General features: G+C 39.0%; 1 protein-coding gene across 7 annotated transcripts in view; it reads right to left on the bottom strand.

Moving 5' to 3' along the window:
• Positions 1-1062: 1062 nt before the first annotated feature.
• The window catches only part of dnmt3aa (DNA (cytosine-5-)-methyltransferase 3 alpha a), a 47744-nt gene continuing 33889 nt past the window's right edge, over positions 1063-14917 (bottom strand). For 5 of the 7 annotated variants that reach the window (XM_026340921.1, XM_026340914.1, XM_026340915.1 and 2 more), the window contains 17 exons: positions 13398-13604; positions 12344-12502; positions 11610-11717; positions 11024-11171; positions 9861-10004; positions 9553-9597; positions 9334-9413; positions 8780-8892; positions 7272-7455; positions 6688-6772; positions 6390-6535; positions 6189-6279; positions 5885-6033; positions 5490-5575; positions 4655-4724; positions 4267-4385; positions 1063-4035 (listed from right to left, as the gene is read on the bottom strand). In XM_026340921.1, coding sequence (XP_026196706.1) covers positions 3894-4035; positions 4267-4385; positions 4655-4724; positions 5490-5575; positions 5885-6033; positions 6189-6279; positions 6390-6535; positions 6688-6772; positions 7272-7455; positions 8780-8892; positions 9334-9413; positions 9553-9597; positions 9861-10004; positions 11024-11171; positions 11610-11717; positions 12344-12502; positions 13398-13604 — 2076 coding nt within the window. In that variant the 3' untranslated portion in view covers positions 1063-3893. The remainder of the gene's footprint in view (positions 4036-4266; positions 4386-4654; positions 4725-5489; positions 5576-5884; positions 6034-6188; positions 6280-6389; positions 6536-6687; positions 6773-7271; positions 7456-8779; positions 8893-9333; positions 9414-9552; positions 9598-9860; positions 10005-11023; positions 11172-11609; positions 11718-12343; positions 12503-13397; positions 13605-14917) is intronic. The other 2 variants (XM_026340918.1, XM_026340917.1) reach the window with 2 other exon arrangements.

Below are 14917 nucleotides of genomic sequence, written 5' to 3' on the forward strand. Positions count from 1 at the left end.
GCCCTGTGTAAATAAACTATACACAACAGTTGTTTACACATAGTGTGGGCGTGTATAGCACTCCTTGTATTACAGATCCACTACACGTGATGACAATCTATTTGCTTGGGCGTTGAAAGGCAAAATAAACACCCAAGACAGGTCGTACAATTGTTCTCTAAGGACGTTCGTGTTATTTATACAGGGCTGTTTCAGTCGTAGGAAGTAGAAAACCAGCATAGTGTCTACAGAGTAAAGGTCTGCCTCTGGTTTCTGTGGATGTCGCTGCGATACAGTAAATGAAGATGTGTTGGATCCCCGTGAAGCAAAGTAGGAGCATGACTGCAAGAGCTGGTGGGTTGTGACTAGATAACTGGTCACTTCTTAAACTTTTTCACCAGACGAAAAAGGGCAACACTGGGGCTGAGGCACACGAGAAGCTGTATAATAAGTGGAAGGGTTCAGGTTTTATCCCATCACTGATTTCATTTACTTTCTATCCTCCTGAAGTGAATTGCTGTCATTGTTGACCTCTCTGAGAACATCCCAGTTATCTTATTTGATCATTTCCCGCTGCTCGATTGACTTGGAAATTATCGCGGTCGCCTGCTTTCAAGGTTTGTCCCAAAGCTCTGAATTCTCCTCTAAGAGACGAAGATACTAGAAACCTCCTTCACAAACATCTTTAAACAGTCATGTGACATGAGCAGAAACAGTTGTAGCAACCAAGACCCAAGAGCCACTGTCCTGCTTATTTTCCAACTATCGCTGCTCCACCCACAGCTGATTACCTGGATTAGGTTTGTTCGTCCATGGTTGAAAAACGAGCAGGACAGTGGCTCTAGAGGACTAGTGCTGGGAACGACTGCTATAGACAATGTGAAGTTACATCACACCGAGTTGCATGTTGGGGGATGGGGCCGCCATATTGTGAGGTAAGCAGTGCAATCTTTTGGTTTTGTTTTGCTAAAAGGTGCTTCTCTCATGGAGAAGGGAAGAGATGAGGAAGAGGAGAAAAAGAGGGGAAAAAGGTATAATTACAGTAAATTACTGTAAATCAAGGAACGTTTTTTTGGACAAACACACGTCTATGTGACCTGGTAGCCCGAGATTGGATCACAAACCCTAAATACAGTAGAAAAGAAAGGCAGAAAGGCAGCACGCTACTCACAACATGGCATGTGGATTTAGAAATTTAAAACGGTGCGACGTCAACTTCACTCTGTCTGTCGTCATGCACATATAAGCACCTCAATACTGAATCAAGACCAATTTCAAAAGTCCTTACCGATCCAGCTGTGTAGATGAAGATTCAAATTAAAGGATATCTCTAAAAAAGCACCTTCTCCTGTCTTTAGAGCGAGGGGTAAAGATGCAAATAAGCAAATTGGGATGTATCCTCCGTATATGGCAGCCAACAAAGATGCAAACTTTGCAAGCTGGAATTTTGGAGTTTTATCGTTCTTCAGATAGAAAGCTGCTCTGGAAGAAGAAATAATCTCCCTGGAAGAGTTAAGCCATAGATTAAAATACTAGCGGTACATTTTAAACCCTCATATTCTCCTATATAGGTGCTATTTTTTATTTATAGGTACATTTAGGAAGATGTGGGTAAATAACTTTTAGAGGGAGATAAATAATAAAGGCTGTAATACTTTGTTTACTTTGAGTAATTAATTTTTTGTATTCTTCTTACTTTCACTAAGGGGAAATATTTAGCAGCTATCTGTCATGTAAGACTGATACAAGGTTTTCAATTTACCAAATAAGTATAAAATTTCACAGGCCTGTTTTTCCATATTAAGCTAACTTAAGTTAACTTTATGCAGTGTAATGTAATTTGACGAGACCATAATAATCCAATTGGAATTTACTCACTCAAGTGTGATTTTCAAGTGTCAGCATCCTAACATACGGCCTTAGATAGATACAGAGACAGTGCATAACGTGACACACAAAGGTAAAGCCACTCTCGTGTTGGGTAAAAACAAATGAAGCCAAAGCTAAACAAGCTAGAAAGAAAGACTATGTTATATTGTCAATTCACAGTAACTCTGCAACTCAGGACTTTGTCTCAAAAATATTTAAACTTAACCTTCCCTCTAGTAAATCAACATAATGACCACTGATGGCTTAACACAGAGTAATTCTTCAGAGTCAGTTCAATGAAATGATCCCATTAAGGAGGCCGAAGCTTAGTACAGTATTAAAACGTATATATATATAAAGATATTTTTCCAATTTTGCACCATTAGGATGAATATCACAGTTAGCAGTAATCAATGCAATACAACAGTACTTTTACAAATGTTAAAGTATTGCATTCCAGCTTATACTGAATAGGAGAAAACAGATCCCACGGTTAAAATGCTACTAGTGTACAGTACTTCACAGCGTTTTCACCAAAACATTAACTAATGCAATACCACTGCCTAAAATATTGCATTAAAACCACCAATAAATGTTGCAAAATAAATTTGCAAAACAGTGCAAACTTTTAAGAAAGCACATAAGTGCCTACTGTATGGAAGTTAATATTAATTTTATATATTTTGAGCCTATGAGAATGGTCAGTAGATGGCTAAAAGCCAGCTTTACTCTAGTACAGTGAACTCTACACTCTACAGTGACTGTTTTACCCACAGTGACTGAGTGTGTGGCCTTCTTATGCACTCTTTCTACACCAGTTTCTCTGCTCACTTAGAGCCATTTCTTATTTTTGCTGCATTTCTTTCTTGTTAATTAATGTCTAAAATGTATCTGAGTATATTTATTGACCCCTAGAAGACTAGAGCAGTGACAGAAGCTAATGAAGATCCTATAAACACTAAACAATAGATGATTGAAAGTGTTCATAAATAAACAAATCACAAAAGACTAAATCATATAATCATAAAATTCCTGTTGCTTTTTTATTTTAGTATTTCAAATTGGAAACATGACTGATTTTTAATTTTTTTTGCACAGCACGTTGATATTTCTACCTCCAGAGCAGCTTTCCACAACGAAAGAGCACTACAATAGCATCTGATTTAGATGTAGTTAAATCAATAAAGGCTTATTATTAATCCTATCTCTTTCTTTAGGATGCTCCCCAGCACATTCTAGCGCACTAAGTCTGTCAAATTAATACTTTTTAAAAATCACGGTCACCTCTCTTAGTTGGTGTTTCCTTCATCTGCCTGTAATCATTTGGTTTGACTCAGTTAGGGACATAAAACTGCAGCGACAAAAACAACCAGAGACGGTTCAGTCTCTAAGAGCACCAAAAACTGTACAAGTGTTGTATTAAAGTGGCACCATTTGGACTCTATCACTGCCTGACCAGCACCACGAGCATTAACTGGTGTGTGTGTGTGTGTTTGTATGTGTGTTCATTGCACTGTAAAACTACAGCAGTACTGTCACTACGCATGAATACAACTAAGTGTTATTGTTCAGAGGGATTCATTGGTGTGTTGATGCATTCAGAGAGATATTAAAAAACTGAATAAAGGGGCATCTTTGTCTGTTTTGCACAACCCCTGGAGGTTTGAACTCCAGCTACTACGACAAAGTAACCCCCAAAGACATCAGTTTCAAGGTTGGACAGGAAGTTTGTATGTTTGACAATATACAGTACAGAACCCTGCACCAGTATGTGTCTTTGTGTGTGTGTGTGTGTAAAATCAGCAAGGTAGCACCAGGGGACTAAGGTCAGCCAGTGGTCTACATGGGATCTAGTGAAGCAGTCCTTTACAATATGTCTGTGTGTGTGTGTGAATGTATGTATGTACGACTTTGCCCGGTCATCTGTGTCATCCTGCATCAGCCAACCTTCATGTACTAGCTGTATCCTACGTGTAGTGATCTGAGTGTGTCTGTCATACTATTTATGTGTGTGTGTGTGTGTGAAAGAGAGAGAGTTGGTGTGACTAGTAGCAGGCAAAGTACTCCTTGAGCGGGGCAAAGAGGTGCCTGATGACGGGGACGCTCCATGAACGGCCCAGCAGCCTTTGCCTGGCAAGACGACTCATGTTGGACACATCAGTGTAGTGGACGGGGAAACCAAAGACCCTGCAGACACACAGGAGATTGAATTACTCAGTAAGTGAAAATTTTCTCAAAGGTGCACCGTAACACACAGTTAAAGAGAGTCAGAGGGATATTAAATGAGAAAAGTCGGGATGTCTTGTGTCAAATATATGGCTGACAATAGTTTAATAATAACAAACTAACATAAAGTGTTTTATGTCCAGCTACCAAACGGAGTAGAAACATATAGGAAACATGCAAACACCACTGTACCTTTCCATCTCTGTACACCACAGGATGTCCTCCTTGTTGTCCATGTAGACGGGGAAATGCTCATCTTTCCCCTGCTTCACAGAGTTGGAGCGTGTCGTTATCGTACGCAACTTCTCAAACTGGAATTAGCATCCAGAACCAAGCACAGACAGACAAACACACACACACATCCATTTTTAATCCTACAGTAATCCTACTCAATTTGAACAACAGTTTTCTACAATATGTGTTGTATAATGATAAAATTACGATTTTTGGCCAGTTTCTACAACTTTTTCCCAAAAATGTTTTCCTATTATTCACTATTTAGAGATTTATATGGTATAATATGTATACACACATAAACAAATACACACACATACACACACACATACACACAGGTGGATACCTTGGCTGTGCGCCCGTGCTCGAGACACTCTTGAAGGTCCAGCTTGTCATTTGCCATCGGAGTCAGAGGTCTATAATGACAAACATCATAACATATAAAATCCAGGATTTCTGCAACACTGAAGTCCGGTTTAACCAATTCAAGGTGTGACGTGTCAAATGGTAAAGAATTAGCAGCATCTGTTGGTGAAACTGCAGAATGCAACCATCTGAGAACCCAGTTTCAAAACACAAGGGGGCCTACTGTGTCTGTGAGGTGTCTACTGTAACTGCGTTAACCTAAGTGATGAGGTTACTTAGGATAGCTAGTTAGATTAAGTTAGTAGTAAAGTAGTGAGTGTCAACTCACAGCTAGAAGGACCATTCTCCATGTTAGTACTTAATTACTGTCCATTATCTACTATAGTACTAAACTTTACAGCCATTTAGAGAAATTATGAGGAAAGTTTTCAATCAATGAGCTAAAAATTAGACCCTTAATTACAGCGTTATCTAAGGTTTTGCTAAAATGGACACATGCTCATTCTGAACTGCTGCAGCAGCAGACGTGAGAGTGTTTGCTGCAGGTCTGAAGGTGCCGACTGAAACACCACAAAAACAAATGCCTGCAGCACAACACACTGCTACAACAATCCCAGCTGTAGTTTCTGAATAAATAACGTCTCATAACAGCCCGCCATCAGACACAAAAACATCTTCAAACTAACAGCACTGCCCATGGCAGGCACAGAAGTATATATTGAATAAGTTTTACCTTTTAAAGGCTTCTTGAGGGAACTGAGTTCAAAGCTTTATTTAGAAACTGAGAAAGAAAGTGAGCTGAATGCTTGTATCACCTGGACATGCCTGGCAGGTTTCCCCAGAAATAGCGAGCGCGGTGGGCAGCAGAGACTTCCTTGGCATCGATCATCACTGGGTTACACTAAAGAGGAACAGTAGAGTTAGTTTTCCATGATATGAATCTTTTTTGCCTGGGATGGAGACTCTTCCATGTGATCAAATACACGCAGACACACCAGTACTCTGGTGGATGATGTACTCACATCATGTACTTAAGAAACAGCGCAGTAACGCAGTGTAGAGACTGTCTGTCACAAGTAGCAGAACTACACTCAAATACAAAGGTACCTCAAAATATACTTAAACTGCTAAAACATTGTACAGGAATACGCACATTTCGTTTGCTCCTGTGTCTGTAGTATATATAACTGTGATGGTTTAATAATTATACCTCTAAAAAGCGGGAGATGTCCCGTTTGTCACTGACTCCCATTGCAACCACGTTCTCAAACAGCCAGAAAAACGGCCTCTCGTCTCCTGGTTTTGGTCGAGCCTCATGAAGTAGACGATAAAACTCGAAAAACAACCGTCCAGTTCCCTCTGTGGAAGGGTGGAGAAAGTTCAGACTCCACATATCATCTCATATTAGGAAAAGTACTAGAAGTAGTAGTTTTACTATGAACAAGAATGGAAGAATTAGATTTTTCATGACTCATACCAGAATACCCTGATGTCACTCATGACCCCCTTCTTACCGTAAAGACCTTTTCTTGCAGGGTTGACTATGGAGAGGTCGTTGCAGGGGCTTCCGCCGATCACCAGGTCAAACGGTCCCCACTCTTCAATCTGACAGACAAAACACAAGATGAGTTCACTTCACAGCACAGAGGAGAGAGTAAAAAAGAGTCTCAATAAAAACAAATAATCAAATGATCACAGACGATTTTTTCACGTACATGTTTGCGAGTTACGTTGCGTACGTCTCCCACGTACATGATGCGTCCTTGGTGACGAACCATGCCGACAGTGATAGAGTCCTCACACACCTCAGACGCCACGTACTTGTCGACCTGGATGCCCAAATCCTTCAGCACCAACAGACCTGATTTCATACAGACACGTATATTCATCTGTCAGTACAACCATGGGAGCTGATATTTAGTCTGCAGTACAGGTACTTGTGAAAACACCACCTTATGCTCTGGGACCTGAAATCAAGGACCAGTAAAGTCAGTAGGATTCATGCACATGTACCTGTGGCAATACCGTCAAACAGGGAGAGGACTCTGATTGGTTTCCTTTTCTCTGCCGCAACTGGAGGATACAACTTTGCAGGTTCCTAAATAAAGTTAAAAGAAAGAAGGAATGAGATCAGAGTCATAGATCATAAATTATACGTTTGGAGAAAAGCCGGCAACAGAGCACATATCAGCTTTATTTATGTTGATGATCTCTTTTCAGTCTTTTCAGTAAAAGTCTGAGTGAAGATCAGCAGAATGTGAATGCGATCTGTTTTTATATGCATTAGCTTTCATGGAGAACTTATAGCTTAAAAGCCCTGGAGCGGAACACACATTGATCCCTATATATTAATTTTCCACATTTAACTGTGGGTTTTATTTCACCTCATATTTACAGTGGACAACAAACCTACAGTAACTGACTTACATTGTTTTTTAGGACTGAACTGAAATAACTTCACATGTTTGCTCACTGTGAGTATTTGTATGTATTGCAGTATGTCATATTGTGGAACAGATTACTTGGACATTAAGTTGTAGGAATGTCTACTACACATTTTCTAGTTCATCCACTGTCATTCTTATTTCTTCACTTACGAATTCCTGTTCGTGGTTGTTGGCAAAGAAGTGCTGTAGCCTGCAGGGCCAGTCTTCCCGACGTCGCAGCAAGCCGTAGGTGCTCCGGGGTCCACACATGTAGCAGTTCCAGGGGTCTTCGTTGATGGCTGCCGCCGCCGAGCCGGCCCCTACCAACAGATCCACACACTCCACACAAAAACACCTGCACACACACACACACAACCACACCATCAAATGTGTTTTTATTTGCATTTCATTATTAGACCAGGTTTGTATGAATATGCTTTTTTAAGTAACATTTTTTAATTTAGGGTGCTTTCCCACCTGTAGTTTGAGTAAATAAAGGAAATTATACATTATTCTCTTTTAGCTCTCGTCCACTTCATGTTCAAACTGGATTTGTACGAACAAACAAACTAAGGTATAACACCAACACAGTTTTTGGTGCTTGTCAACCTACGTTTACATTTTAATTAGTAAGAATTCTTCATTGACTTGTTGTGTAAAACTTGTCTCTCTCATGTCAGTTGCACCAAATCACAACAAAATAATCTCTATGCACATAGTAAGGTTAGTAAGACCGTAAGAGTTAAATAGAAAATCCAACACAAGAAAAACTCCCTTGAAGGGAAGAAACCTCCAGCAGAACCAGGCACTGATTGGGTTAAGTGGAAAATGGAGAGAGAGAGCAACAAGAAGCAGCAGAGAAAACATTGGGCAGGCTGGTAGGGCCAGTTACTGCACATTGGAAACATACAGCTCCAAGGGTGGAGACAACCTGCAGAAAGGTACGGAGAGGAGGAAGCACAACTACGGGAGAGAGAAGACACAAAGTTAATGAGATGCATTGGTTGAAATTAGTTCCACAAGATCTACAGGGAAGAAAGAATAAGAAAGAGTGAGGAATAAATTTAGAGCTTTTGTACAAAAGCATCCATCAGTGCCAGTTACGTGGTGGATCTGATTCATTTTTTCTTTAACAGTTATGATTTTATTTGTAAAGAAATTGTTTTTTAAATATCTAAAATTTAATTTGCATTCAGACTAATAAGAATAACAGTTTAAAATATCTAAAATCACACTTTGACTAGTCACAAGTACTTTCTAGATATCCAAAATCCTATAAGTGTGGTAATTAGATCGACATATTTCGCATTACAGATAATTACAATGTATTTATGACTGGTCAAAACTGAAGCTGTCGAACTGTCAGGACTACGAATCTACTGCAGTTCTAGGGTGAAGTTTATTACCAGTATTATGACTCCTGATTGCTGCTGTGCTTGCAGTGATTAAGTCATTGCGTAAAAGCCAAAATCAACCGTGCACTCTGTATTTACCTACATAAATCTGTACCACGTGAGTTGGCTGACTCACTTGCCAATAACGTAGGGCCGTGCATCACGCTTTGACTTTTCTGGGTAAATTGTTTTTGTTAGCGTGAAATACAAAACCCTGTTCTGGCCACAAAGAGAAGAAACTGCAGTGTGCCAGGTCCACAACGGTGTGTACAGTACTCCACTGACCTACAGCAGTTGTTGTTGCCGCACATGAGCACTTCCCTGCCTCCACAGCAGATGGTGCAGTAGGACTGGTAGCCGTCATCATCGTACTGGTAGGCGCACTCCAGGAAGGAGTTCTTTACAGAGGATGGGTCAGGAAAAGAGCAGTTAAAGGGTGTTTTTAAGTTTCAACCTTTGTTCATTTACTTTATTTTCATACTAGACTATATTTTCACAATTTGCAAAAAACAAATGGAGGATTTGGCCCAGTGTGGAAATGCAACTTCCATAAGGAAAATTAAAATAGGTGTAATTCAAGTACAAATAAAAAATATTAACAATTTTATTACATATTTATACATAATTATTCTACAACTAAATATAGCAAAATAACATTGCATCAGACTTTTCAACACACAACTCATTTTAATTTCATATCTAAGAACAATTTGCAAGCATAATTCATTTAAATAACAATTTAACGGTGTGTTAAGATAATTGTGGCATGATTCCTTTATAGTGATACTGAATCAGCACCAAGTGAAAACAAAACCAAGGTTTTCAGGGAGGTTTCTTACTTTGCAACCCTGGCACATGGCTCCTACGAACAGAGGATGCTCCAGAGAGACGTTGAGGCTTCCACAGGAGATACAGATGTCTACATAAACACAGTGAGACTTTTAATGCCTCTAAGAGACGAGTAACCATAACGCGTTTCAATTAAATTTTATGTATTCAAATCTATATTTAAACTTAATTATAAAAATAAAAAATTAGAAAAAATCTGAAACGTTTACCTTCAATGTTCCTTGTCTTCTTTTTGATCTCAAATATGAGCCTCTCTAGAAAAATAAAACTTATTACTATCAATTTGCATAAAGGATTTAGTAGTAAATGCATCCAGCATAATATTCTGAGAGTTTCTCTGTAGGAAAACTATGTATGATTGACACATATAACAATAAACTTCTCATTAGATTAAAACTCTTGTTTATTTCATCTTGAATGGAAGGGCTTAATCACTCTTAGACTAGAAGTAACCTTCTAAATTAATAACAACAGGGGATTTAGGTAATCAGTGCTCTGTATGTGTTTTTATGTTTACCTCTGGTCCCCTCGTCGATCACCTCTCTGATCTTTGCTTTCTCGGCTGAGTTCTTGCGAGGTTTCTTTGCAGGTGGAGGCGTGTATGCCGCCTCAGGATCTGCCCACATTTCTGGGTACACCTCCTTGTATGGATTCTGCTCCTCTGTCGAGCAAAGACACCGAATTAACACAGTTTTAGTTTTAATATTAGATCACATTATAAAGAGTTTACATTTTAAAGCACCATCTTTACAGTAATAAGTTCTAGAACAGGTTTAAAGCTGGGGAGTCACTGTATTTTGTGGTATTGCGCAGACATAACAACATAACAGATCAAACTAACAGATTTTCAGGATCAGAGTAAACTGGTGCAGTCAGACTGGAAAGGGACGAGGCACATTCACCTCCAGCCGTAAACTGATCCATCTCCTTCACTTCCTGCAGAGTCTGAGAGAAGGGATGCGACTGCCTTGTAATTCAGGAAATACTTTTTTAGAATTATTTTGTAAAACTTAATAACTGCACAGCAAAATAATAAAGCTGCAGAGGAGGATGGATGCTGCCTGTCTGTGGTGAGTGCAAACACTCTATAATTAACAAATTTAAATGAGCACTGTACTAATATGGACTTCCTGCTATTTTATTTCATGGGCCCCTTTTTCCTATTGGTCAGTATTTGTTAGTCACAAGTGACACAACATGAATACCCTCGAGGTAGGATTATCTGAAACTCTGCACCGTTATTCCCTCTGTAACAGCAGGATTTTCACTCCACCTTCGAGTGTAGTTGTGTTAGCAGCTACAAAACTTTGTGAACCTGTGTGAACCTGTATGAACTAGTTAGTTTCATTTAAGCTGACACTAACAGGAAGAGGTGCTCTACAAGGTATGCTTGCTTACCTCTTGTAATGAAAAGTTCTTTACTATGCTTATTTAGCAAAAGCAGTAAAAATGCCATATACAGTGTATTTACTACCAAAACTATGCAAACAAAGTGAAAGTTTTGTAATTCCCACAGAGAAGCAATTGTTATAAGCCAAGCTTAACAGTTAATCCTACCAAATCCCACCTGTTAATACAGCCAAACACTGCACAAGGTTCCACCATGTATCAGAATATATTAATAATGTGTGTTTTAGACAATTATACCCATGAATGATATATTAACAAATGTGTGTATACCCTCTGGAGGGTCCAGCGATTGCGGGCCATTGGGCAAGAAGCCGGTCATGGCCCATTCTATCATCTGTCTGGTCTGGATCTCCACTCCATCTGCATCGTCGCTAGCATCACAGGAAGGAACTGGCCTCCCTGCTCGCACACTGGCGACCTAAACATGAAATATAAACATGTTAAATAAAACTTTAAATATGATATAATTATGTTACGCTAAACGGAAATACAGGTTGAAACAATAAATGACAATACAGGGTTTGATACTGATTAAAAGTATAAATATTGTCAGATTAAAGACTTAAAACACAGTATGTGACTGAGCTGCTGTGCCCACATGTAACCACTTATAAATTGTGGGCAGATCTAGATGAAAACAACACCTCCACAAATGCAAAACACCAACGTTACATAAGAGTCGAATGAGTAAAACATCACCTTTAGACTTGTACACTTATATTTTGGTCTTTTAGATGCTGATTTCATCCGGAGATTAAAAATAAGAGCAATATCAGTTTATTGTCCATCAAAAATGGACACCGAACCACACACTCCCTCACACTAAGGAGCAGAGTTTGAATAGTGGGATTGTTACCTGCAGAGCCTCAAAGATGGCTTTCCGGTACATGGACTGTTTATTGTAAGTGGGCTGGTGGAAGGCAGATGAGAAAGAGCTCAGAGGCATCAGCTTCTCCACACAAACCTGCAAAACAAAGAAATTACAGTGAATGACATCATGATTAAAAGAAAAGCCATACATCATTGGAGGAAAAAACAGAGTAAACTAAATTAAATTATCAACAAGGCCCTGAAATCCTTAATTAGAGTAAGTGTCCTATAGGAGAGGTGGCTCAAATTGGCATGGAGCTTTAGAAAAAGACATGAGAGTTTTTATTAAATTCAAAATTCAATTATGCCAAAAGAAAATGGAAAAAATAGGTAAACTCTCAACAAATTGAACTAAAACCTCATTAATTCATTAAATTGTTAAATTAAAGCTGACACACTTGACCAGCTTTTAACCACTAAATAAAAGCCATAAGTAGCAAAGCAATCTGACACAAACTGGCATCCATAAAAGGATAAAGATGGAGTATAAGGATGGGTGTTAAACATAATAAGCTAGAGCAGTAAAGTCAAATTACACCCTTAAACAGAATTGGTGGCTGTAATAACAGCAGACGTTCTCTCCTGTGAGTGAATTTTTTCTTTTCTTAGTCAGAACAGTGTCTCCTCCTGTTGAGTCTTCAACATGACCTGACTAGATAACAGCCACTAAACCAGTATCTGATCAAGAGCTAGTCATAAAACTAAGGATGGGCTACTTACCACAGAGAACTTGCCGTCTCCAAACCACATGACCCAGCGAGTGCCATCAGCAGCACGACTCCGGCCGCTCATCCACCAGGAAACAATCCTGCCAGGCCACCATGAGAAACCTCGCAGCTTCCCAAACACCAGGGTACCGATGCCAAAGCCCCGGCCATCCTGTTAACACACATAGAAAAAAAAAGTTTTTCATTGTTCCACTGAAAACACAACAACAAAACACATCATTTTACACAGGTTAGTGTCTTCACGTTAGATAGTATCAAGGAAAACAGGCTTTCAAGGTCAAAAGTGGATAATGTTTGTACAAAAGCATGACACACATCAAGATGTCTGATAAAACCTGCAGGTCCACGCCTGTTTTGTACAAACTGGTTTTGTGTTGAAAATACAATTTCTATCTTTGGCAGATAGGTGCATGATGTGTGGGACAGTATCTTTTCTTTCCACCATTTGTCAGTTTGTCCCGTTTCAGTGTCAGTAAGGTTATAAAATATTATTTCCTGAGCTAGTTAGCACTGTTACTGAGAGATTAGTGAAAATAATTGGGGAAAGAGATACAAAACCTTGATTTTCCTGTATTCCTTACAAATTAATGTTAATAGTTGTTGTTTGAAAGATGGAGAGTCAGTTAAAACACTCAAAGTGACCAATACAGACAAAAAAGAGACAGAAAATGACCAAAATAAGAGAAAAAAAAACGGAGACAAATAGCATACAGTATTACCAAAATAAGCAATAAATGACATAAAGGAACAAACATTTAATTTTAAAAAGCTCACGTCTCAATTGAATAAAGCAGTAAAATGATGTAATATTATAATACCAAAATATTATTAAACATCTATTATTAAACAGTGCAATTAAAACTGGCACCCAGATGGTCTTTTCACACCTGTTGTCACTAAAAGTTCAAAGTTCCTCTGTCTTCTGAGGAAGATCATGGTCTATTAGCATAACCAGAACAGATGCTAATGGACCATGTTTTGACAGTTTATCAGCTGCTGTTTCCAAAGTCAAGGTCCATCTCAGTCAAACACAGGTTACTACCTACCTGGTACTCGATCTCACTTGGAGTAGGCTGGTCTCCCCTGGCAACTGGCTCTGGCGTCACGGCGACTGTCGGTGAGGCGGGGTCTGTGTGTTGTTGTGAAGGGGGCGGGGCTGGTGGGCTGGCCGGCTCCTCCTCTTTCTGAAAGTCGGCCTCTGATAGGTCGTCCATCATACTTATCTCTGCCTCTCTGTACGCCCGTCGCTCTGCCTGCGAAGGAAACAAACATGCGTTCAAAATAATGACCTATCATCACTTCAGAGTTTTATCTTATTATCTGTATAAGTACAAGGCAAAACAAAATTTTGTGTTATGCTATGACAGCCTGCAATATGTTAGATTTACCAGCACCGAGTGAACCAGATGATTCACCATCTATGGTTGAGTTTTTATCAGATTTTCCTCTGGGGAAAACGCCTTCATGTACAGAGCCTCCTCCACGAGTGCTGATATGATTAGATAATGGATTACTCATTCAAATCTTTTATCAAGTAAAGATACATATTTTCAAGAACTGTTCAAAATTTGCTATATTTTTACCATTTGATAAGTAGTTTGGTGAAAAGTTTCTAGACTCAAATACCACAATTAATACTTCTTCTGTTATTTGGGGCACAGTTTATTTGAAAATGTGCATACTAACTAAGGGTGTAACGATTCAGAAACGGAGACCGAAGCTCCCTAGAAGCTGCTGTTCTGCTGCTCTACTGTTCAAGGACAGTGCAGAGTGTCCGCCATCTGTGTTTCAAGAAGCCCCAAAGGGCATTGCCACAGTTGTCCAGTTAGTGTCATTTAAAAGCAGTTAGCTTTTAGTCAGTTAATATGCAACTTAAGCTAGTGCTAGCATGAGACGCCCTGCTCCACCCAGCCCTCCCTCTCATTTGCTACTGTGCACAGGCCTTCAGGTATTACTTATTATCAAATTACAATAAAAAATAAGGCTGCAAAACTTACTAATCAGGCAGAAATAGGTTCTACTAAACATAAAACTAAACTAAAAATTATCTTTGCACATACAGCTTTAAATAAACTGTACTTTTATTACTATAAAAGGATTGGTTGACGTTAAATCCTTTTAGATATAATTATTAAAGGAACTGGAAATCTTCAAACACTGGAAGCCAAATTACTCAACACATTTACATGCACTCTGGTTTTGATCTTATACAGAATACAATATTTATGTGTCTCTCTGTATACAGTACATAATTATAACAATATCCAGAAACCAGCTTTGTAATCATCTGTGTACAGCACGGAGGTCGATTTTAACTGTCTTGAATTCCACTTTTAACTGTTACACATTTAAGAAACGCTGCTCCTAAATTAAGTCAATTTTTTCAGTTTTACATCACAAATATAATCTAATTTCTTTGTGAATTCTCAGCAGGTGATGATGAACAGTGCTGGGAGGAAGATTTCTGACATTGTCTTCTGTTCTAGCTTTGCCTGTGTTCAACCACCTTCACATCTCTGCTTTTTGGTTGTGTGTGTCTCCGTGCATGTGGTGTAGTTGGAGCTCA

The sequence above is a fragment of the Anabas testudineus genome, chromosome 24 (genome assembly GCF_900324465.2).
Source record: "Anabas testudineus chromosome 24, fAnaTes1.2, whole genome shotgun sequence".
Classification (NCBI taxonomy): Eukaryota; Metazoa; Chordata; class Actinopteri; order Anabantiformes; family Anabantidae; genus Anabas; species Anabas testudineus.